Source organism: Lissotriton helveticus, chromosome 5_1 (assembly GCF_964261635.1).
Source record: "Lissotriton helveticus chromosome 5_1, aLisHel1.1, whole genome shotgun sequence".
Classification (NCBI taxonomy): Eukaryota; Metazoa; Chordata; class Amphibia; order Caudata; family Salamandridae; genus Lissotriton; species Lissotriton helveticus.
The window spans coordinates 81,864,743-81,887,329 of NC_136065.1; the positions used below are offsets into that span (position 1 = coordinate 81,864,743).

Genomic DNA, 22,587 nt, shown 5'->3' on the forward strand with positions numbered 1-22,587 from the left:
TGACTTTCTTCGCGGGCCCGGTGAGTGGCCATTTTGGGACGAGGGTGCACAGTGGTTTGGCCTGCTGCGCCATGGCAGGGGGTTGTGGCTCGCAGACTGCTGTCCAGGCAAAACTGACTAAATTTGCGTGGGATAATGGACCAGGAGCAAGCCCAAATGATGACTCGTCCACGCAAGACAAGCAGCACCCTGGTGGGAAAAAGAAAGAACAGACGCTGCAGGACATTCTTGGAGCCATCACAACTGTGCGCACGTCATTGGAATCGCATATTGACTCGGTGTCCTCGGAGGTTTCTCTTATCCAGGCAGATATGCGCTCGATGAACTCACGCTTGCAGGCTGTGGAGCTCAAGATGGGTGCTCTAGTCGACGACACGTCTGAACTTCAGCATAGGATGGATGAATTGCAGTCTCAGAATACTAAAATGGAGGCACTGCTGGACGACTGTGAAGAGCGCTCCCGGCGGAACAATGTCTGCCTTTTGGGGCTGCCAGAATGGACAGAGGGGCAGGTGGCAGACCTCTTTTTTGAGGACTTGATCACCTCCTACCTCAAACCAAAGGGTCTCGCCAGCTTCTTTTCCGTCGAAAGTGCGCACTGTGTGCCTGGCGGCCGCCAAAGCTCAGGGCTCCCCCGCGGCCCCTGTTGGCCCGTATTTTTTTACTTCAAGGACAGAGACACTATCCTGCAGTGTGCCTGACCGGGCCACTGGTGGACTATCAAAATGGTCGTGTCACCTTTTTCCCGGACTTCACTCTCAAGGTGCAGCAACAATGCTGCAGCTTCTTGGATGTATAGAAAGGCCTTCGGGAGAAGCAGTTGAAATATGCCAGGCTCTTCCCTGCCAAGCTATGGGTGGAATAAGACGGAAAGGCCTAGTTTTTCACCACTCCCGTGGAAGCTTGGGACTGGCTGGACGGTTGGCGCACAGTGGGTCGGAGGAACAACCGCGGCAAGGGGACACGCATGGAGGAGGGCTCTGACAGATCCGGCGGAGTCTCCCCTCCCGGAGGACTGTTGGAGGCAATGGGAGGGATCAAATGACTGGTTTGTATGTTAATCTTCTCGAGGGTCTGTTGTTTTCCTCAGGGATGTACCGGTGTGCTGGCCCTACTGGTGCTGCTGACTCTGTTCCTGGCATCTGTTGAGGGCCCCTCCGTGGACATTTTTGAATAGACTCAAGGCATCTTTCAGTGTTTCCTGGCCCCCCTCTGTAAGGGGCAACAGTATTCTTGATGGGTTGAAAGGCTGTTTCCGGACAAATTTTTCTAAATTCATTGTTACTTCCAGCGATTTACTTTTTTCGAGACGGGTGCCCGGTTGGATACACGCACCCACAAGTTTTGTACGGGGTGGGCGATAGGCACACTGCTAGTTTGGGAGGGCGGGAGGTTTTGTGACCGCCAAGCAGGGAGGTGGGGTTTGGAGACTGTTTTTTGGGGCTTTTGTGGGAGGGATTGTAGGAGAGTAGGGTCTGCTTCCTATGGTCACCCCCACTTTTTGCTTTACTGGTTTTCGACTTAGATGTGGCTGTGGCCTGCTAATCAGACCCACAGCCCAGATGCACTCTCTCTAAATTCACACCATGTACTCTAGGTACATCCACAATTGGGAATTGGTTCACCTTATCAGCCCCTGTAGAAGTGTACCTTATGTACTCAGGGCATAGGTGTAACCAAGGCTTACCAGGGGCTGCAGCATGTATTATGCCACCCCTGGCTGGCCACTCAAATAGACACAACGGACTGATCACTGAGCTGGGGCAAGGACGTGTAATCACCCCTTGCTTAGGTGTAGTATTCCTATACCTACTTACATATAGACACATAGTATCCTATAAGTCACTCCTATGGCAGGCCTTAACAATCCTGGAGGCAGAGTGCTTGGTTATGTGTGAGATGGTGCTCTAGCATGAGCTGAGCCTGTCTGCAGCTTTCGGAACCATGTCCTTATAGCTGTTCTATGATATTGCCATACCATATACTCTTAAGTGCATTATGAACCTCGCGGTTAAATGCTAACTTTGGTTTGGCTTTATCCAAACATGTCGTGTAAGGTGTCATACGCTTTGGAATACTACCCCCTCTCCAATTCTGGGGACAGGGGTATCATTCCACCCTTCTAGAGGGAGAAGACATGTTAGTTCTGACTATCCCGGTTAAAATTAACCAGAGCCCCAGCATCACAAAATGGATGCTGCTGCCACAGACACAAGTCTGGCCTCCTGCTGCTTGGAGTCCTTCCAGTCACGGAGGTTTGGACAATAGGTTTCCTGCTTTGGGAGGTGCGAGCACCACCCCAAAAAGGAGGATGTGTATTGGGACAGGGAGGGCTGAATAGATTGAGACACTGCCTGAGGCACACTAGGTGCTTCATACAGGCTGCTCCCCTCACACACAGGGAGTTTGGCCATACACCCCTCTGCTCTTGGGAGCCTTTAATTGTTTTAAAAAGCTTCGTTTTTTATTTGTGACAATCTTAACTGTGTTCTGTACTAGAATTTTACTGTTAGCAATCTGTTCACTGCTCTTACTTGTGGGGGCTTGGGGACATTTCAGAGCGGTTCTGGGGGCCTCTGTTGTCACGTCGGGCTGACCACCGGCTTTGCCGACTGCGGCCGCCATCTTGGGTAGGCTTTCTGACTCGTAGCGGTCTAGTGCGAGGGTGTCTCCTGCCCCTCGCGCTATAAATTGGGCTCATTAGTTTGCCCGCGTTACCTACACAGGCTGCTCCCCTCACACACAGGGAGTTTGGCCATACACCCCTCTGCTCTTGGGAGCCTTTAATTGTTTTAAAAAGCTTCGTTTTTTATTTGTGACAATCTTAACTGTGTTCTGTACTAGAATTTTACTGTTAGCAATCTGTTCACTGCTCTTACTTGTGGGGGCTTGGGGACATTTCAGAGTGGTTCTGGGGGCCTCTGTTGTCACGTCGGGCTGACCACCGGCTTTGCCGACTGCGGCCGCCATCTTGGGTAGGCTTTCTGACTCGTAGCGGTCTAGTGCGAGGGTGTCTCCTGCCCCTCGCGCTATAAATTGGGCTCATTAGTTTGCCCGCGTTACCTACACAGGCTGCTCCCCTCACACACAGGGAGTTTGGCCATACACCCCTCAGCTCTTGGGAGCCTTTAATTGTTTTAAAAAGCTTCGTTTTTTATTTGTGACAATCTTAACTGTGTTCTGTACTAGAATTTTACTGTTAGCAATCTGTTCACTGCTCTTACTTGTGGGGGCTTGGGGACATTTCAGAGCGGTTTTGGGGGCCTCTGTTGTCACGTCGGGCTGACCACCGGCTTTGCCGACTGCGGCCGCCATCTTGGGTAGGCTTTCTGACTCGTAGCGGTCTAGTGCGAGGGTGTCTCCTGCCCCTCGCGCTATAAATTGGGCTCATTAGTTTGCCCGCGTTACCTACACAGGCTGCTCCCCTCACACACAGGGAGTTTGGCCATACACCCCTCTGCTCTTGGGAGCCTTTAATTGTTTTAAAAAGCTTCGTTTTTTATTTGTGACAATCTTAACTGTGTTCTGTACTAGAATTTTACTGTTAGCAATCTGTTCACTGCTCTTACTTGTGGGGGCTTGGGGACATTTCAGAGCGGTTCTGGGGGCCTCTGTTGTCACGTCGGGCTGACCACCGGCTTTGCCGACTGCGGCCGCCATCTTGGGTAGGCTTTCTGACTCGTAGCGGTCTAGTGCGAGGGTGTCTCCTGCCCCTCGCGCTATAAATTGGGCTCATTAGTTTGCCCGCGTTACCTACACAGGCTGCTCCCCTCACACACAGGGAGTTTGGCCATACACCCCTCTGCTCTTGGGAGCCTTTAATTGTTTTAAAAAGCTTCGTTTTTTATTTGTGACAATCTTAACTGTGTTCTGTACTAGAATTTTACTGTTAGCAATCTGTTCACTGCTCTTACTTGTGGGGGCTTGGGGACATTTCAGAGCGGTTCTGGGGGCCTCTGTTGTCACGTCGGGCTGACCACCGGCTTTGCCGACTGCGGCCGCCATCTTGGGTAGGCTTTCTGACTCGTAGCGGTCTAGTGCGAGGGCGTCTCCTGCACCTCGCGCTTCATAAATGGCGACCATTCGTCGCCCGCGCAGCGGGCGGGCGCAGCGGGCGGGCGCAGCGGGCGCGCCGATGGCGCGCCGGAGGCGCGCCAGAGGCAAGCCCGTCTGTGCCCGTCCGGGCCAGGACGGACCTAGGGCCACAGACCCTGCCCGTGTCTGAAGCTACTCCCACCACATACACGAAAGAGGAATTAGTTCTTTTAAAGCCGTCAAACTCGCGTTATTGTCATCATGGATTAGGAGCTGATGCTCTATTCATGCCATGTGTCTATTGCTCATTCAGGGACCAGGTTGGGGGAAACAAAGCTCTTACTAAAGACCCCCTTAGGCTAGGCCTTCTGAATTGTAGGTCCCTGCCCAAACACGCTCTACAAATCTTACATTTGATTGAAGACACTAACTTAGACATCCTGTTTCTTACCGAAACATGGACGTCTGTTGACTCTGATTTTGACTTACTTAATGTCCTTCCATCTGGCTATCTCATTCAGTCCCTCCATAGACCTTTGGGAAAGGGAGGTGGCTTAGCTATAATCCACAGGGAGAAGCTGTCCTGCAGAATAGATAAAGGGCCCATCCAAGATGCAGAGAGCTGTTATTTTCGGATCCAGTCATCGCCGAATCATTCCCTTTCGGGCATTTTGGTCTATCGCCCCCCGGGGACAATAAAACAGTTTCCACCTCCATTCTGGACCATGTTCCCGTCTTAGCTGCATCCTCTCCCAATTTCATTCTACTGGGGGATCTGAATCTTCATTTTGACTTACAGGAGGATAAAATAGCATCTGACCTGAGATCGGAACTCATGACAGCTAACCTCAGGCTCCATAATAGGGAACCTACTCATGTGAAGGGACACTTGTTAGACTGTGTGTTCTCTAATATCTCACATCTTCAGACGAGCCCTCCTCTCCCTATGCCCTGGTCGGATCACTTCTTGGTGCCGTTTGAATTGAACTTTATGAGGGATCCTCCTCCTCTTCCCGGTCCTAGGGCACCTCGTACTTATAAGAGAATTTGGTCACGACTATCAACTGAGAATCTCTCCCTTATTCTTGAACAATCAGTCCCCCCATCTGGATGCGATCCCCTGGTAGCCGATGTTGCCTTCCATGACTGGCTCCGCCAAGCATTAGATATGGAACTACCTCTCAAAGCTATCTCAAATAAAAGGAGTGGCCCTAAGTCCTCCTGGTACACCCCTGAACTGGGATGTATGAGAAAGAAATGTAAAAAGCTGGAGCGAGAATGGCGGAAGAACTGGGCGACCACCACAAAAGATAACTATCGTGATGCCATGAGAGCATACAAGGTGGCTTGCAATTTGACCAAAGCCGCCCATTTTGAGGAACGAATCAGAATGGCAGGTAACTCTTCTAGAGAAACTTATCAGATCCTTAAAGAGCTTCTCACTGTCCCCACTCCCCCGGTAACTCAGGAGGTAAATTCTGATAAATGCAACCAACTGGCCCAGTTTTTTGATGTCAAAATACAGAACATCTTAGCCAGTCTTCCTCTGAGCACCGGTAGGGTAGACAAAGCAGCTCCGGAGGCCGCACTGGACGTAAAGGTGTTTGATAGCTTCTCCCCCGTCTCAAAGGAGGCTTTTTGTGAGGAGCTTTCAGCCCTGAAGAGCGGCTCCCCTTCGGACCCCATGCCCATTCGGATCCTCAAGCAATTTACGAACATCATTGCAGGCCCAGCTATCGACCTGCTGAATGCCTCATTCACCCATGGCATTGTTCCACCTAGTTGGAAGCAAGCCATTGTCAAGGCCCTTCTGAAAAAACCAGGCCTTGATCCGGCCGATTTGGCGAATTATCGTCCCATCTCGCTTCTGCCCGGGCGGAATAAGATCGCCGAGAAGTTTGCCAATCGCCAGCTTTCGCATTTCCTGGAATCTAACGATCTACTGGGTCGTACTCAGACGGGCTTTCGGCCTGGCCAGGGAACCGACTCGGCCTTGATTTCAATGGTGGAGGAAGGCAGATGCATCTTGGATTCGGGAGGATCCGCTGCGGTGGTCCTCCTGGATCTAAGCGCTGCATTTGACACGGTTGATCATAATATCTTGATCAACCGTTTGGGGAAGATTGGAGTGAGAGGGTCGGCCCTCAAATGGCTCGCGTCATACTTGAGTGGCCGGACTTATCAGGTTTGCGAAGGCAATTTTCGATCTCTGCCTACCCCCCTTCAGTGTGGAGTACCGCAGGGCTCTTCATTGAGCCCTACGCTTTTTAACATCTACATGGCCCCACTGGAGGCGGTGGTTTCACCCTTCGGGGTGAAAATCGCAACCTATGCAGACGACACTCAACTGATCGTCTCGCTGTCCCTCTCGGAAAGCCAGGGGGAAAAGTTCGCATCGTGTTTAGTCAACATCATGTCATGGATGTCGGACTCCCGGCTCAAACTAAATGGGACGAAAACGGAGCTGATGCTTCTTGGCAATCTATGTTCAACACTCCCCAAATCCATGTGGCCGGATAGTCTAGGTGCTCCCCCAGTTCCCAAAGAAGCAATAAAAAGTCTGGGGGTCTGGCTAGAACCCGAACTGTCAATGACCACTCAAGCTAAACGAGTGGCAGGGACTTGCTATGGTCTGCTCAGGTCAGTACGGAAGATCCTCCCGCTACTCCCTGAAAACTCCCGGAAACTACTGGTGCAAGGATTAGTCATGTCAAGGCTGGATTATAGCAACGCCTTATTCCTTGGTTCACCAGAATCCACTCTGAATGTGCTCCAAAGATCTCAGAATGCGGCTGCACGAATGCTCACTGGTACTGCCAAAAGATCATCAGCTAAGCCTGCTCTCAAGGCCTTGCATTGGCTTCCAATTCGAGCTCGCATAAAATTTAAATCCCTTTGCATCGTGTTTAAAGCTTTGCAAGGATTTGGCCCTCCAATCCTTAGAGACCTGGTGCGCCCTTACAAACCTACGCGAGCCCTTCGCTCGGATGATGGTAATTTTGTGGTGATACCCAGAGCCAAAAAGGTGAAGTCCGGCGGTCGCCGGTTCTCTATTAATGCAGGCCAATTATGGAATGCTCTGCCGATGGCCCTGCGGAAAGAATCCAATTTAGTGCGTTTCCGCAAGGCTTTGAAAACGTATCTCTTCCCCCTTTAGGCTTTCGCTTCTGTTGTATTTGGGTGGTGGTCCTGTGTTTGGTTTCAGCGCTGGGACGCTCAAGGGCAGCCATGCGCTTTATAAATTTCTTTTCATTTCATTTCATTTTTCATGCATACCCCAGTTCAAACCGGTTGCTGGGGCACTCCAGACCCAGCTCTGGCGCGAAACTGGACAAAGGAAAGGGGGTGTAACCACCCCCCTTCCTGGTCCCACCCATATGAGGGACCTAGTGAGAAAACCAGCCCCCTCTAGTTGTATAAAGGTAGGAGCTGACCCAGGAGAGATTAGATTAATCCTGGAATCGAACTGAAGACGAAACTCTGGACCCTTCGACATTCAATCAAGCTGAAGACTGAAGAATCTCCCTTGTGGCCAAGGAGTGACCACCCTGGGTAACCAGGCACCATCCAGCACCTCGATGGCTTGCTTTGTCCCTGTTCCCGCCGGAACCCGAGCACAGATCCTGACAGGTCCCGGATATCTCTGACCCCACTGCACGACTCCAGCACAGCTGAGCCCCGTGGAAGGCGTCGGAACCCGTGGACACAGGCATCTTGGAAAGTATTCAACTTGCTAACAGCGCAGCTCCTGAGGCCTCCTCGAAGCTGTGCACTGGGGACTGAGACACCCCGACACCGAGCTCCATCTGCACCGAAGACTGGCCCTCCACACTCCACGAGATCTGCGTGGGGCCCTTCTGCTTGTGTTCTGCTCGACGCGTTGTCCGGTTGCGGCCCGTTGGCTAGTAGCCCTGTGGCGATGATCCTCTTTGAAATCCATCACTGGTCTGGTTGCTCCAGACTGGCCCTTGCTTCCCTGCAAAGGTGAAGTACCTCAGACCCTCCTGGTCTGCACCAGAAGCCTGCTGTGTATCCTACGTGGGTTGCCTTTGCTTAGACTTGTTGGCTCCGATCTTGAAGCAGACTCCTCCATCTGCGAGAACCTTCGTGGGACAGCTCCTCTCCAGCACCTGGTCGTCCTGGACGCCTCCTGGTCCGCGTGGCTGCAACAACAAGCTTCACGACAGCACCTGATTGCTCCTCGACGACGTCTGGTCCCTTCCTGGTTTCACCCGGTCACTGGCTCGTGACCTAGTCTCTGTCCCCTCTGCTTTCAGGTCTCCTTCATCCTCGATCCACCCTTGGATCCACCCGGACATCTTCCCCCTGGTCACCTGCAGCATCTTTCTTCACAGGCTCCATAGACTTCAACGGCGAAACCCGACACATCTTCACACCTATGCACCCGCTTCCTGTGGGTGAGGTAACGCGAGTACTTCGGTGCTCTCAAGGGTATTGACTATCCAAGTGTCTAGGTTTTTAGTTGTTCCCTTCTAGCTAGACCGGAAGTGTCCTAAATCTTCATTTACTTACCTTTTACGTTCCTATTGACTTTCTATTGACTCGCGTGAGAGTACTGACTCTGAACACGCCGCCTGTGGGCCTCCTACTCCTAACCTAAGGATCAGATAGTGTAGCCCCAGCGATTCCCTAGGCCCTACGCCTTCTCCTTTACCGAGTCGTGGTTCTTATACCACTTACTTAGTATATGGTTTTCCGCGCCCCTAGGGCCTAACTGTAAATTGTGCTATTTAAAGTATTTTTTTTTTTTTCCAATAAATTTTTTTATTTAGCCGTTACAAATAATCTTAACATCAGAAGGCCTTTTGATTTTGAATATCGCCCCCCCCCCCGCCCACCCCTGGGAGCCCGGTATTCCTTCGGTGCTAATTATTCCCCAATTAATAACAATCAAAAGAAAAACAAAGAAAAAAACAATAAAAAAACAACAAACATCGTCTTGTGCATGTACAAGATAATGTGTGAAAGTAGTTATTGATAGCAAAAAAGAGGTGAAGGATTAAAGAATTAAGGAAAGGATAAGAGCCATACGGGTTTCAAACATATTTTACATGTAACATTCTCCTATAGATTTACTGAGCCTAATTGCCCCCGTTGCTTTGTCCAGGAGGAGAATCTCTCCCATACTTCCAGCCCTATCTTCTTTTTCCTTCTTCCTTTCCTGGCATAGACTGCTTTTTCTAAGTGGAAAGTGGCAGCCAGCCTAGCCAACCATTGCGCGTGGGAGGGTGAGTCTGTATCTAGCCAGCTTGAGGAGATACATAGTCTCCAAATTGCCATAGCGATAAATACCAGCCCTTCTTCCTTTATTCTTGGTGAGTCAGATTGTGTACCAAGAAGAATAATTGTGGGGTTTAAGGAGACTGGATGTTTCACTATTTCGCTAAGTGTATTCTGTATTTTAAGTAGTGTCGGAGCTATAGTTTAACATGTCGCAAAGATGTGTACAGAGTCAGCCCCGAATTCAGAGCAGCGTGGGCATAGTGTTCCTTTACCGGTCCCCCATTTGATGACCCTACTGGGTGTCATGTATAAAAAGAAGATAGTTTTGAAGTGTTGTGCTTGCAGCTTGGCTGATATTAAAATCTGTTGTGACAATGCGAGGGAGTTGTAAAAAGTACTTTCTGGTGAATTAAGTTTGAGGTGCCATTTTACAGCAATGGCCTCTAGGTCGTCGGGGGTTTGTCTATTAAGTATGTTATACAGAGAGCCGATGCGGGGGGTGATAGTGTTTCGAAGTGTGTTTAAAAATTCAACTTCTGAGAAGCCTGAGGCTCCTCCGACTTTATTGGAAAGAAAGGCGTGAATAGACAGGTATTTGAAGGAGTCCTGGTTTCTCAGGTTGAATTTGGCTTGTAGGTTTGCAAAAGGTTTAATTCCCTCGGTGGTAATCAGGTCCCCAAGTTTAACTATTCCGGCCCGATACCACTCTGAAAAGTATGATGTGTCAAAGATAGCTGGTAAATTATTATTGTTGAGTATGGGTGAGTAGAAATTAAATCTGCCTATCCCACAGATTCTTCGGATGATACGGAATACTTTGAAGGAGTTCAATAAGGTCTTAAATTTGACCCGATTGTAGTAGCCGTAGGTTGTTTCTCAAAGTAAGCATCCCCAATATTGATCCCCCAGTAGGATCTGGAAGGGAGAGGGCAGCCCGGCTGTAAAGACAGTAGGTTCCATAACCAGCTCTGAGCTATACTGCGCGACTGATGCCCAGTAATAGAGGATGATGTTAGGAAGGGCCCAGCCACCTCTTTCTTTTGACAAAGTAAGATGTTTAAGGGCGCGTCTGGGTTGAGCGTAAACCCAGATGAATTGAGTGAAAATTTGTTGGAATTTAAGTAGGTGAATTCTAGGGGTATGCTGCGGAAGAAGTACAGTAGTTTAGGGAAATACGTCATTTTAATAACGTTGCATCTTCCCACTAGCTTTAAGTGCAAGTTATCTATTTGTTGTAAAGCTTTCCTAGTTTGGGCTGCGAGGGGTGTTAGATTCTCTGTTACGATATTCTCAAATTTGGGTGAGATTTGGACCCCTAAGTATTTAGCATTGGGCACCACCCGTTCGTCAGTCCATGTGATTTTCGCGTTTACCAAAATCTGTGTTTTGTTTTTGTTGAGGGCATATCCTGCGAGTTTGCCAAATTTCTGGGCCTCAAATTCTAAAGCCTGGATAGAGCTGGCGGGGTCTTTGGAGGTGATGGCAAGATCGTCGGCATATGCCAGGATTTTGCAGCAATTTTGGTGATAGAAAAGAACGAGAGCATATCTCCGGTATGCTATCTGTTTGATAAAGGGGTCCAGGTATAGAGCAAACAGCAAGGGGGAGCAGGGACAACCCTGTCTCGTCCCTCGAGATATGGAAAAGGGTCTGTAAGTAGCCCGTTTATGGTAACGCTAGCCCTTGGTTTGTTATAGAGTGCCTGTATTACCCGAATAATTTTATTTCCGAACCCCATCTTTCCACAGATATCGCCAGGACACTCGATCGAAAGCCTTTTCGGCGTCGAGTAAAATGAGTGACATTGGGTCTCCGGCGACCTGTGCTGCGTCGAATAAAGTGATCACTCTCCTGACGTGTTCGGTAGTTCCTTTCATGGGAATGAATCCATGTTGCCAATCAGATACTAGAGATTCCACTATTTTAGAGATCCTAGAAGCTATCACTTTGGAAAATTTTTTGGAATCGCTATTGATGAGGGTAATGGGCCTATAAGAACTCATGTCCAAAGGGGATTAATCTTTCTTTAAAAAGATAGAAATCCTAGCGTTTGCCCATGAGTCCGGTGGCGGAGCCCCATTGAAAATCGATGATAATACATCTAAAAAAATTGTTTTAATTTGTGGAGTAAAGATTTAAAAAAATTATGTGGGGATGCCGTCTGGACCAGGGGCTTTCCCATCTGGTAGCCTTGTGAGAGCTTCCTGAATTTCCTCCCAGGTAGGAGTTCGGTCTAAGGACTCGCTATCCATGGGGTTGAGTTGCCCCAATTCGCACTCACTAAGGTAGCTAGAGATTTCGCGGTCTAGGGTATCTCCCCCTGAGCAGATTTCCTCAGTATACAGTTTAGAATAATATTCCTGAAATCCCTTCCGGATAAGAGAAGGATCTGTGGTTTCAACGCCAGAGGGGAGTTTAATTGCGTGTATTTCTCTGTTAGATACCTGCTGTCTAGTCCTAACAGCAAGGTGGTGCCCAATACTATCACTGCACTCGTAGCTTTTTGCCCTAGTGGCAGCCCACTTGGCTGCAATTTTTTCCATATAAACGGTGCCTATTTCTGCTTTGGCAAGTACTGCTTCCTCTTGAATAGATTGGCAGTCCAATCCTGCATGTATTGATTGCGTTAATTTAAACTCAACGTTCCTTAGTTTATCCTGTAGCTCGCTGATACATTTTCTTTCCATAAAGTTTTTAAGAAAAGAAAATCTCAGGGTCTCGCTTCTAATCCCCGCCTTTAGAGTATCCCACACTGTCATTTGAGAGGCAGTGCCGTTGTTGATTTCCAGGAATTCCTGGATCCAGCCCTGCATATGAACTATATAGTTATTATCATGTAGTAGTGCTTTCTCAAAGCTCCACTTTGTGGGTTCCTTCTGTGGCAATACCCCTTTTAGAGTGACTATGAGTGGATTGTGGTCGTATAAAAAGCGGGGGGCTATGTCAATTGTGAAGTTGTTAATTAGTGAAGTGGAGATAAGAAAGTAGTCTAGTCTGGCTAGGGTTTTGTGAGGGACTGAATAAAACGTGTATCCAGGTTGGGTGGGATTTTTGTTAGCCCACCCATCAATTAGACCGTGGGTCTGCATGAGGTTGTTCAGGGCTTGAAAGACTTTAGGTTTCCTGCCTTTGTATTTTTGTGTTGAGCCTAAAGCCCAATTGCTGGGTAGGTGGACATTAAGATCCCCACAGAGAACTATCGGGGTGGGCCAGTGTGCTAACTCCCCGGATACAAGATTAATAACCCCAGGTTTGTCGGGGTTACTTCCGTATACCGAGCAGAGAGTGATAGAGGAATTATTGGGAAGTACAATCTCTGAGATAACCCACCTCCCTAGAGGGTCGGATTTGCTGCGGGGGCTGTTAATGGCGAGTTTTCTATCTAGTATGATTCCTACCCCCTTGGTTTTAGCCCCTTGTGAAGTTGCACCCACCAGTTTATACCCTAGGGTATCTAGTAACTGTTTTTGAGAGTGTTCTATATGCGTTTCTTGCATACATATGATGTTCCCACCCAGTGTCCGTAGACCTAGTGCCACTTTTTGTCTCTTAGTCGGATCATTTAGTCCACATACATTGATGGATATTATTCGTAAAGAATCTACACTAGCCATCTTACAATATAAGATTGAAGAGCTGCGGGATGAACCTTTTTTGATTTAAAAGTTTTACAAGTTTGACTTTTCTTTTGGAAAGAGATATCTAAATTCAGAGATATGGTTGTGACGTTGTGAGCGTATTGTCTAAAAAAAGTACAAATTTTTGTTTTTTAGTTTTTTTTCCCTTTCTGCACCTAAGTGTCCTTGCCGAGCCCCCTCCCACCCCCCCCAACCTACCGTCCCCCCCCACCCTCCCCCTTTTGTGAGCAATCAGGCAGAGTCTGAATGATGGTTATCAGTTGTAAGCCTCGGCTGCTGGAGCCGCCAGTCAGTCCTGAAAAGGAGGAAATCTAGGCCCGTGACCGGCAAAAGGTGCTGCTGCGTGAGGTTGCAATACAGTGAGTGGGTGTATATGTGACTTGCAGACATGTGTCAACCCATTTAATCAATATAAGTAACCAGGGTGTAAAGAAGAGGAGACAGAGAAGAGTGAAGACATATCCAAGTACGGGATAGATTTATAGGCTTGTGAGCGTGGTCTAGTCTTTGTGTCCCTTTTTGGCTTTAATTTCGTCAAGGTACTCTTTAGCCTTGATTTCTGATAGAAAGACTCTGGTAGACCCTTTATGAATAACTTTCAGTCTGGCTGGATTCATAAGATATACTTCCGCGCCTTGTTGCTGGATAGGGGAAATAAGTTGCCTCAGGTGCCATCTCCGTTCCACAGTTTGATGACAAAAGTCTGGTTTAGCGGAGAACAAGATCCTGTTAGCCCCTTTTTTGCAATTTGGTCGGGCTTGGTCGTAGATCAATTGCCTTAAGAAAAAGTTACCAAAGTACACCAGGAATGCTCTGGGTTGGCCACCAGTCGAATTGCTGCCATTCTGTTGTCGCTTTTGAAAGAAGGGGAAGCGGTGTGCTCGCTGTACCTCTCGGTTCCAATTCCACCCAGGGTGGTCAGGGAAGGATTCACGTAGCAGATTAACTATGAATTGCCGGGGGTCTTCCCCTTCTTTCCCTTCCGGAATGCCTAGTAAGCGGAGGTTGTTTCTTCGTTGCCGATTTTCTTGTTCCTCCCTCTTTACCATTATGTCTGTAAGGCAGGCGGAATGGGATTCACTCAGTTGTTTGGTAGCCACCGCTTCAGTTTCTAGATGTTCTGTCCGTGCTTCCACCATGCTTACCCTATCACAGATGTCAATACAGGTCTTGTTCAGCCTTCTTAGGCTTCTCTGGAGTTTTTTGGCTGCGCTCTTGGCAGACCGGGTATCAGCCCGCACCTCTTCTTGGAAGTCCTTGATGGAAGCTAGTATGGCTGCCAGTGATGGCTCCCCTGTTTCTGTTGCCTTAAATTGCTGATTCCCCAGGCTGTCCCACTGCGGTTGAGTTGAGTTGTCCTCCTCCAGAGGGTACGACATCCTTGTGTCGGAATAGTCCCATCTAAGTTGTCTTCGTCGTTTGTTCTTATTCTTAATTTTCTTGGGCCGCACGATTGTATCAGGATTAACATGTGAGTCCTCGCTCTCCTCTTCGCTGAAGCTGGGGGTGCCCGCCTCTTCGTCGTCATCATCCGTCTCCTCTTCTCCCTCACCAGATGTACTAGGGGTACTATCAGAAACAGTATAAAAGTCCTCCTGCCCAACCTCTGGGGTCCAGGGGTTGTGTGCGCCAACTGTAGTCTCCAGGCTTTGAAAAGTAAACTCAGCCCCAGTAGGATTAAAGCCGGCGCCAAAGGTGACTAAAGGAGTATCAGCCCCTTGCTGGTTAGTTCCTTCGCTTAATGGCTGCTGCTCTTGGGCGGAAGATGAAGCAGGCAGTGGGACACCCAATGGAGCATGAGGGTTAATGGAACAGGGGGCCTCAGTGGGTTGAGACAGGCTGGGTTCAGAGTTTCCAATGGGCATATGGTTGCTGGCAGGAGGTGCTGATGCAGGTACAGAGATATTGCTTGGGAAGGTGGCCAGATTTTCTATTATACTTAAGTTATTAAGACAGGGTTTTTTCGAGCCCCCGTTGTCAGTAGTACCCTCTGACTGTGGTAAGATCTTAGGCGGTGAGGCGGGTTGTTTGCTCTTTAATCCAGCCTGAGATTTGGCTACAGTAATATTTTGGCGGGGGGGGGCTTGGGAGGATCAGAACGCTGGTTAGACATAGGATTTTTATGGTCTTTGGTGTCTTTGTTAACCTTATATTCTTTGTTAAAAGCCCCCCCACTTTTAGCCAGAGCGTTTTTCTTCGCACTACTGACTTGATCTATATTTGTCTTGACGGTAGCCTCTTCTGCGGGGGCGTCCTTCAATAGAGCCGGAGTCTTTTGCTTGATCCCCCTCCTTGCTCCGCGAGCACTCATGTCCGGGAAAAGGTAAAGCGTGGAGATCAGAGTTTCTTTGTTTCCTGTCTCTGATTTTTGTTTCCCAAAGAACCGGCGAGTCAGGATGATTAATATCAGAACAATTAGGTTAACGCCGAATGCCTCTCTCCAAGTTAGAGTCTGCGAGGAGGAGACAAGAGCGCACCCGCCGGGGCTCACTCCCGCTGCTGCTCCGTCCCGATGTATACAAACGGCGTAGGCAAGGGAGAGAAGGCAAAGAATCTCCGAGCGAGCCTGAAGAGTGCTTGGCCCCTCGCACTCTGGTGTTTTTCTGCCGATTAATCTGCTCCCTTTCACCGCGAGTCAGGCCATCGCTGTCTCCGCCTCGAGGGAAAGTGTTGCCGTGCACCGTTACCGAGCATCTTTCACGCAGGACAGCTAGCCGATCAGATCTCCATGCGTGACTGGCGTGCGCAGCCAGGCAGCGCAGTGCTCACGCTGTCCCCATCTTTGCTCAGCCTATTTAAAGTATTTCTGAGTATAACTTGTTATGTGCTTTTGCCTCTGATCTCATAAAGAGTTCAGGGGAGTGTGTTAGTAAATAAATACATATATATTTTATATATATCCTGTGTGGTGTCCTTTCATTTGATATTCAAGGGGTTACATATGGTAAAACAGCTGGCTTTACACGCCCTCAAGAGTCTTTTAGCCTAAGACTGTTCTGTCCACGCTACCTCTAGGATAGCTGGTCTATAAGGTTGACTTTACAACCATCACCATAAGGGTTGTTTGGACTGGTGCAAGGTGTTCACTAGAATAGTGAACATCATATACCAGGCCAACTTCTCACAGGGATTGAAGGGGGGTTTGTTTTCATTTGTATTATGATCTCTTTGTTTTACAGGCAGAACACATTTGACTGATATCAGACCAATGCTGATATAGGTTCCCTTTTGTTGGTGCTCTTGTTGATGTCTGGTTTACGAAGCGTAAGTGGGTTTCCCAGCGAGGGCCTCTCTGGCCAGTTCCCATCGAACTTCTATGTCCCTTTGACTTTGAGCCATGGGTACAGCGGCTAGACAGCGGCTGAAGCTATTGTCCTGGAATGTTAGCGGGTTGGGTGACAAAATGAAGAGGGGTGCCGTTCTCCAATATATCAAGCGACATTCTCCTGACGTTGTCTTACTACAGGAGACCCACCTGCTAGGTAATGCATGCAAGGCCCTTTCTCTGTGGGGTTTCGACTTGGCTGCCCATTCGGCCTTTGGCTCCGGATCCCGGGGAGTGGGCATACTGGTTCGAAGGTCGTTCTCCCTGACTGTCAATTCTGTCCATACTGATGCTCTGGGTAGATTTGTTGCCATCTCAGGGACGTGGGAGGGAGGCACGCTCAACTTTGTCTCGGTCCATGTCCCACCAGGCCTGCACTCCCAAGCCTTTGCCGACCTTGGCGCTCTCCTTCACGGCCTACCGGATGGCAGATTACTAATGGGGGGTGACTTCAACTCCATCGTCTCTGAAACCCTTGATCGGTGGCCCCAGACCGACTTGCCGCCCTCCCGTAAGCGGAATGAACTCCCAGGCGCTAACATCAAGAAGCAATCAACATCATCTCCTACGCCGATGACACCCAGCTTATCCTCTCCCTCACCAAAGACCCCCACACCGCCAAAACCAACCTCCACGAGGGAATGAAGGCCGTCGCCGACTGGCTGAGAAACAGCCGACTGAAGCTGAACTCGGACAAGACGGAGGACCTCATCCTCTGATCCACCCCCTAGGCCTAGAACGACTCCTGGTGGCCGACCACGTTAGGATCAGCTCCAACGCCCACCGGCCATGCACGTAATCTAGGGGTCTTCCTCGACTCCACCCTCTCCATGATGAAGCAGGACAACGCCGTCTCTTCCTCCTGCTTCAACACCTTCTGCATGCTCCGCAGGATCTACAATTGGATCCCCACCAAAACTAGTCGACGGTCACCCAAGCCCTCGTCAGCAGCAGACTAGACTACGGAAACGCCATCTACGCAGGAGCCTTGGTCAAACTCCTGAAATGGCTCCAACATATCCAGAACGCCTCCGCATTCATGATCCTCGACATCCCTCGCCGCAGCCACATCACACCCCACCTGGCTCCCCGTCTACAAGAGGATAACCTTCAAGCTCCTCACCCACACACACACAAAGCACTCCACAACGCCGGACTAGCGTACCTCAACAGCCAACTCAGCTTCTACACCCCACCCACAAGTTCCACTCCGCCGACCTCACCCTCGCCACTGTCCCTCGCTTCCATAGAGTGAGCGACGGTGGCATCTCATTCTTCCACCTCGCTGCCAAGACATGGAGCACCCTCCCCATTCGCCTATGACAGACCCAAGACCTACTGACCATCAGAAGACTCCTTAAGACCTGGCTCTTTGAACAGTAGCAGCATTCTCCCTCCCCTTAGCGCCTTGAAACCCTCACGGGTAAGTAGTGCACCTTAAAAATGCATTGATTGTTTGATTGATCAAAGACTAGAGCCTACGATCTATACATCAAGACCGATAACTCTCCCCCACCCTCAAATCAACCAGCCAGATGGTAATTCACATCTATGCTCGCTTGAAATATCAAGGCCCGACCCCCAAGACTACCAACTACAGCTCACACAAAAACAGGATTTGTAGCAAAGATCTGATGGAGCCCCGGGGCCAAATGGGCTACCGAACGCTTTATTTAAAAAAGACCCAGCATTCTGGTCTGTGCGCTTAACCTCACTGTTTGCATATAGACTAGAGACCGGCACCATTCCAGATTCATGGCAAGGAAGTATCCTGCAACCAATACATAAATCAGGGGCTTGTTCTGATCCTTTCAACTACAGATTAATTGCCCTTATTGATGTTGAGGCAAAAATGTATGCAACAAATCTGCTGAAAAGATCTAGAGGACTGGGTCAATCACACAAAACTGATCCCTAACACGCAAACAGGTTTTTCGAACAGGGATGGTCACCCTAACAAACTTATCAGTTGTCATGCTCTTGTCAACCAGGCAATAGTTAATTCAAACAATTTTGTATACCTGCTTTGTAGATCTCAAAGCAGCCTTTGATAAGGTCCCTAGATCCTTGCTATGGGCTAAAATGAAGACTTGGGGAGCTCCGCCGAAACTGTTAGACGCAATTATTAATCTATACTCAAAAACATGGGTTCAAATAAAAATGGGGATGGTCAAAGTTTAACTAATAAAATCTCGGCCGTAAATGGCTTAAAACAGGGGTGTGTTTTGGCTCCCAGTTTATTCAACATCTACACAGCCGATCTAGACAATAACCTTCGCCTAGCACAAGGGGACCCCCCCAAAACTGGGCAACGTTCGAACAACAAGCCTGTAATATGCTGACGACATAGTGCTGCTATCTCAAACGAGGTCTAAGGTGCTTGAAAAATCAATTAGCACTATATACAGCTTCAGTTCAACTACTCATACATTTTTGGAAAACAAAGGTTATATGTTTTTCAAACTCTCATAAAAAACAACCACAATTTACCTGGACAATGAACAGTGATCACCTGGATCAGGTGGGAACATACAAATATCTGGGGATACTACTAGACCAACGCCTCAAGCAACATCTAGAACTAGGGAAAGTCAAAGCAAAACAGCTATTATTCGCATTTAAAATTTTGCACAAAAAAACAACTGAGCGACATTTCTACAACACTTATTAATAGTCCTGGCAGCAACATTTTTGCCATCAATCACGCATGGTTCTGAACTTCTAAACACAAAGGCTGCAACAACTCTAAATACTGCTCAAACCAGCCTCTTTAAGAATCTATTTTTAATTCCGTGCCATATTCCACAAGCCTTGATCAGACTGGAATTCGGGTTAAAAAAATCAGATTCCAACAATTCAAGGGGCACTTGTCAAATATTATTGGAGAACGAGTGCAGCAGAGGAAGATTCTTTAACACATAATTGCTGTAGGTTGAAAAGCAATCCAGATCGACTAACAGAGTTTGCTTTTCCCTAAAACAATTCATTGCAGCTCTAAAACTAGAGGATGCTTGGAATACAATATTGTCTTACCCTGAATTTAAACAAGTAGTCAAGGGGGCGTGGCCAAGATGGCGGACTGAGCGGACGTGCCCTCCGTGAGCTCCCGTAAACCCGAGCCCTCGGACCATTATTTCGCGCTGATCTCCCCCCCAAAAGCCTGGGGGTTGGCGCCAGTAGCAAGGTGGTCACGAGGAGTGTCCAGCGGCTCAATTTGAGGCACCGAGAGTCCCGACGGACGCCGATATGGGGCTCCGAAGGCGGCCGGTGAAGAGGCCTTGAGCGCCGCGTGGGCCGAAGCCGAGCGTGGCGGTTCCGGAGGGGAGCGGACTCGGAGACACACGGACCGTTTTGGAAGAGTGGTGAGCCCGGCCCAGCCCGCTGGTGCCCGGTGGGGGGTACCGGCTCTCCTGTGGCCCGTCGCCGACGCCCCGGAGGAATGTGCGCCATGTAGGCTCGCCGGGCCTGGCTGCAGTCCGGACAACCCCGCACCTGGTACGGAAGAAGAGGGTGAGCAGGCGATTGAGAAGCACGGCCCGGTTGGAGGCAGCTGTCGGTCACCTCATGGGGCGGCCCTGATGCAAGCGTTGGCCGGGGTCCCCGAGACGACGGGGCCGGACCGCCGCAGACAAGCTACGCAAGCCCCCGGCTGCAACCGGAAGTAGGCCTTGACCGCGGGGGCTCCTGGCGCGCACCGGACGAGCAGCCTTGGAAGGACGGAGGACGGAGGGCCCTGGCCGTGACTGATCCTACCGACCGGCGGCACCGATTCCGGAGAAGAGGCTGTAACCCCTGAGTGGACGGGACCCCGCCCGCCCCTAGAGAGTCGTGTCCCCGAGGGGCCCAGAGCAGCGGACTGAGACGGCTGAGAACCAGATTGCGAGCCTGACCCCCTGAGAAACGCTATCGCAATCGGGAACCCGGCCCTGCACCGACTCAGAGGCGATACCCGGTCTGAAGACACGGTGGGTGAGGCAGCGGCGGCGGCCGGCCCGGCTGGGACCGGGGAGTGAAGGGAGTGGAGGAGCCTGACTGGCGACACGACTGAAGACACAGGAGTGCGCTCCTCACGCAGAATGGCCGGTAACAAGGGGACCAAGAAAGGGGACCGCACCCTACCTGAAATGTTGAACAAGAACTCCGCGAGACCGGAGCGTGGGCAGCAACCCCGCCAGGTGGTTCCCGAGGGGCGACTGGAGGGGAACCCCCGGTCACCAGATCCTTCCTGGAATCCCTCTTTAGCTCCTTACGAGAGGACTTCAAGACGCTAAAGCAAGAGGTGGCTGGAGAGGTGCGCGAAGTGAAGTCGACGGCCTAGGTGAGAGGGTGGCCACAATGGAGGAGGCCGGACATGCCAGAGACGAGGAGATCTCGCAGCTGCAGCAGGAGGTGGTCCGGCTGAGGGACCAGCAAATCGACCTCCAAGCACATGCCGAGGACCTGGAGAACAGGTCCCGGCGAAACAACATCCGAGTCCGGGGAGTTCCTTCCGGAGCAGAGGAAGAAGACGTGGCTGGTTACTTGAAGGACTTGTTCAGAGAGGTCCTGGGGGAGCCGGCGGACTTCCCCATTCGGATAGATAGAGCGCATAGAGTGGGCCTGCGGCGCAAATCTTCGGCGCCTCCTCCAGATATCCTAGCGTTCCTGCCGAACTACCCTCTGAAGGAAAGGATCCTCCGGGAAGTACGACTGAAGCCAACCTTGGAGTTCCGAGGTCACCGGGTCGCCCTCGTCCAAGATCTGTCGGCGATCACGCTGCAGAAACGCCGGGCCTTCAAGATCGCAACTGATTTCCTGCGGGAGCACGAGACTAGGTACTCATGGGGTCACCCCTTTCGCATTATCTTCCGTTGGAATGGGACCCTGCATCAGTTGCGCTCTCTTCAGGGCACCTGCGGAGTGCTAGGGATCACGGTGTCGGACGAAGAAACCCCCACACAGAACCGATGGCGCATCACTAGAGACGGCTGGCGAGAGATCCCTGGCCGCCGATCCTCTGCTTCTTCCGTACGCCCTGACTCTCCCACTATTCGAGCTGAGATGGACAACGCAGTGCGGGGAGTAGCCAGGGACACGGCGTCTGGAGATGTGGCGTTAACGGCTTGAGAAGAACTCCGGGGGGAGATCGACATCACTTTCACTGTAATGCAGGTTGGAGGGCTCGGGGGGGGGGGAGGGCAGGTTGCTGAGTGGTGGCTGGACGTCCACTTTTGTACTTCTCCACAGACTTGTCCGTTGTGGACCGGACTGGGACAATGGGCTCAAGGGGACTGTTGGGGAACCAGGGAGGGGGGGGGGTTGTTGGGGTAGTACGGAGCGAGGGTTGAAAGCGGTTGGGGTGTTGAGGAAGGTGGGAGGGATCCGGGAGTTGGGATGGGGGGGGGGGGGGAGGGAGGTCGTCCAGTGCACAGTACGATTGTTAGAGATTCTGGAGGTGGTCATATGTCCTAGGTTGCCTGAGTCAAGAAGCTATGCGTACACAGGTATTTACTTTTCCGCCTTGCTGCTGGTGGTGCCAATGTGGTCGCCTTTGTGCCCCGTCTTTTGCTGGCGGGTTACTATTGCTTGCTACCCTCTTTCTTTCTATGCCTCCTACGTCTTTTAAGGTAGTTACCCTGAACGTTAGGGGTCTGAACAACCCTGTCAAGCGGCGGGCGGTACTCTCCCTCCTTGAGAACACACACGCTGACATATGCCTCCTACAGGAAACACACCTGCTACCGCAAGATACACATAGATTGCGCACACGTAAGTTCCCTTCACAGTTCCACTCCTCTAGTTTTACCAAGACGGCGGGGGTGGCAATATTAGTTGCCAGTCACTTCAAAGGGGAGGTCCTCCACAAACTCGCGGAACAAAAGGGTAGGCTGTTGGCCTATAGTTTCAGAATAGGGGGTCTTACGTTTACTATTGGATCCCTGTATAGCCCCAATTATTAAAGGGGCTTATAAAGCGCCTGGTGACGCCTCCCGGCGTGTCCCCGCGCTGTGGAGAGAGAGTCTAGAAACCAAGACCAGGGAAAACTGGCAGTTTAGAGAGTAAAAAGATGTGTCTTCAGCAGTTTCCTAAAAGAGGCCTCATTATTTTCTAATCTGATGGGAGTAGGGAGGGTGTTCCATTTCCTGGCCGCAAGTGTGCGAAAGGACTTACCACCCATCCTAGCTTTTTTAACGAGCGATGTTTTGAGCAGCCCCATTCCCTTGGAGCGAAGGGACCTATTCGGCTCGTATGGTAGGGCTAAGTCGGACATATAAGATGGGGCTTTTTGATGGATGATCCTATGGAACCAGAGGAGAGCTTTGAATAGTATCCTCTTCCCAATAGGCAGCCAGTGGAGGGAGGCCA

The 22,587-nt window shown here is 50.3% G+C and overlaps 1 protein-coding gene across 1 annotated transcript in view; it reads right to left on the bottom strand.

Moving 5' to 3' along the window:
- The window catches only part of LOC144752974 (E3 ubiquitin-protein ligase TRIM39-like), a 411,520-nt gene that overhangs the window by 15,518 nt on the left and 373,415 nt on the right, over positions 1 to 22,587 (bottom strand). The window contains exon 8 of the mRNA XM_078640783.1: positions 21,451 to 21,469. Within this exon, the coding sequence (XP_078496909.1) occupies positions 21,451 to 21,469 (19 nt within the window). The remainder of the gene's footprint in view (positions 1 to 21,450; positions 21,470 to 22,587) is intronic.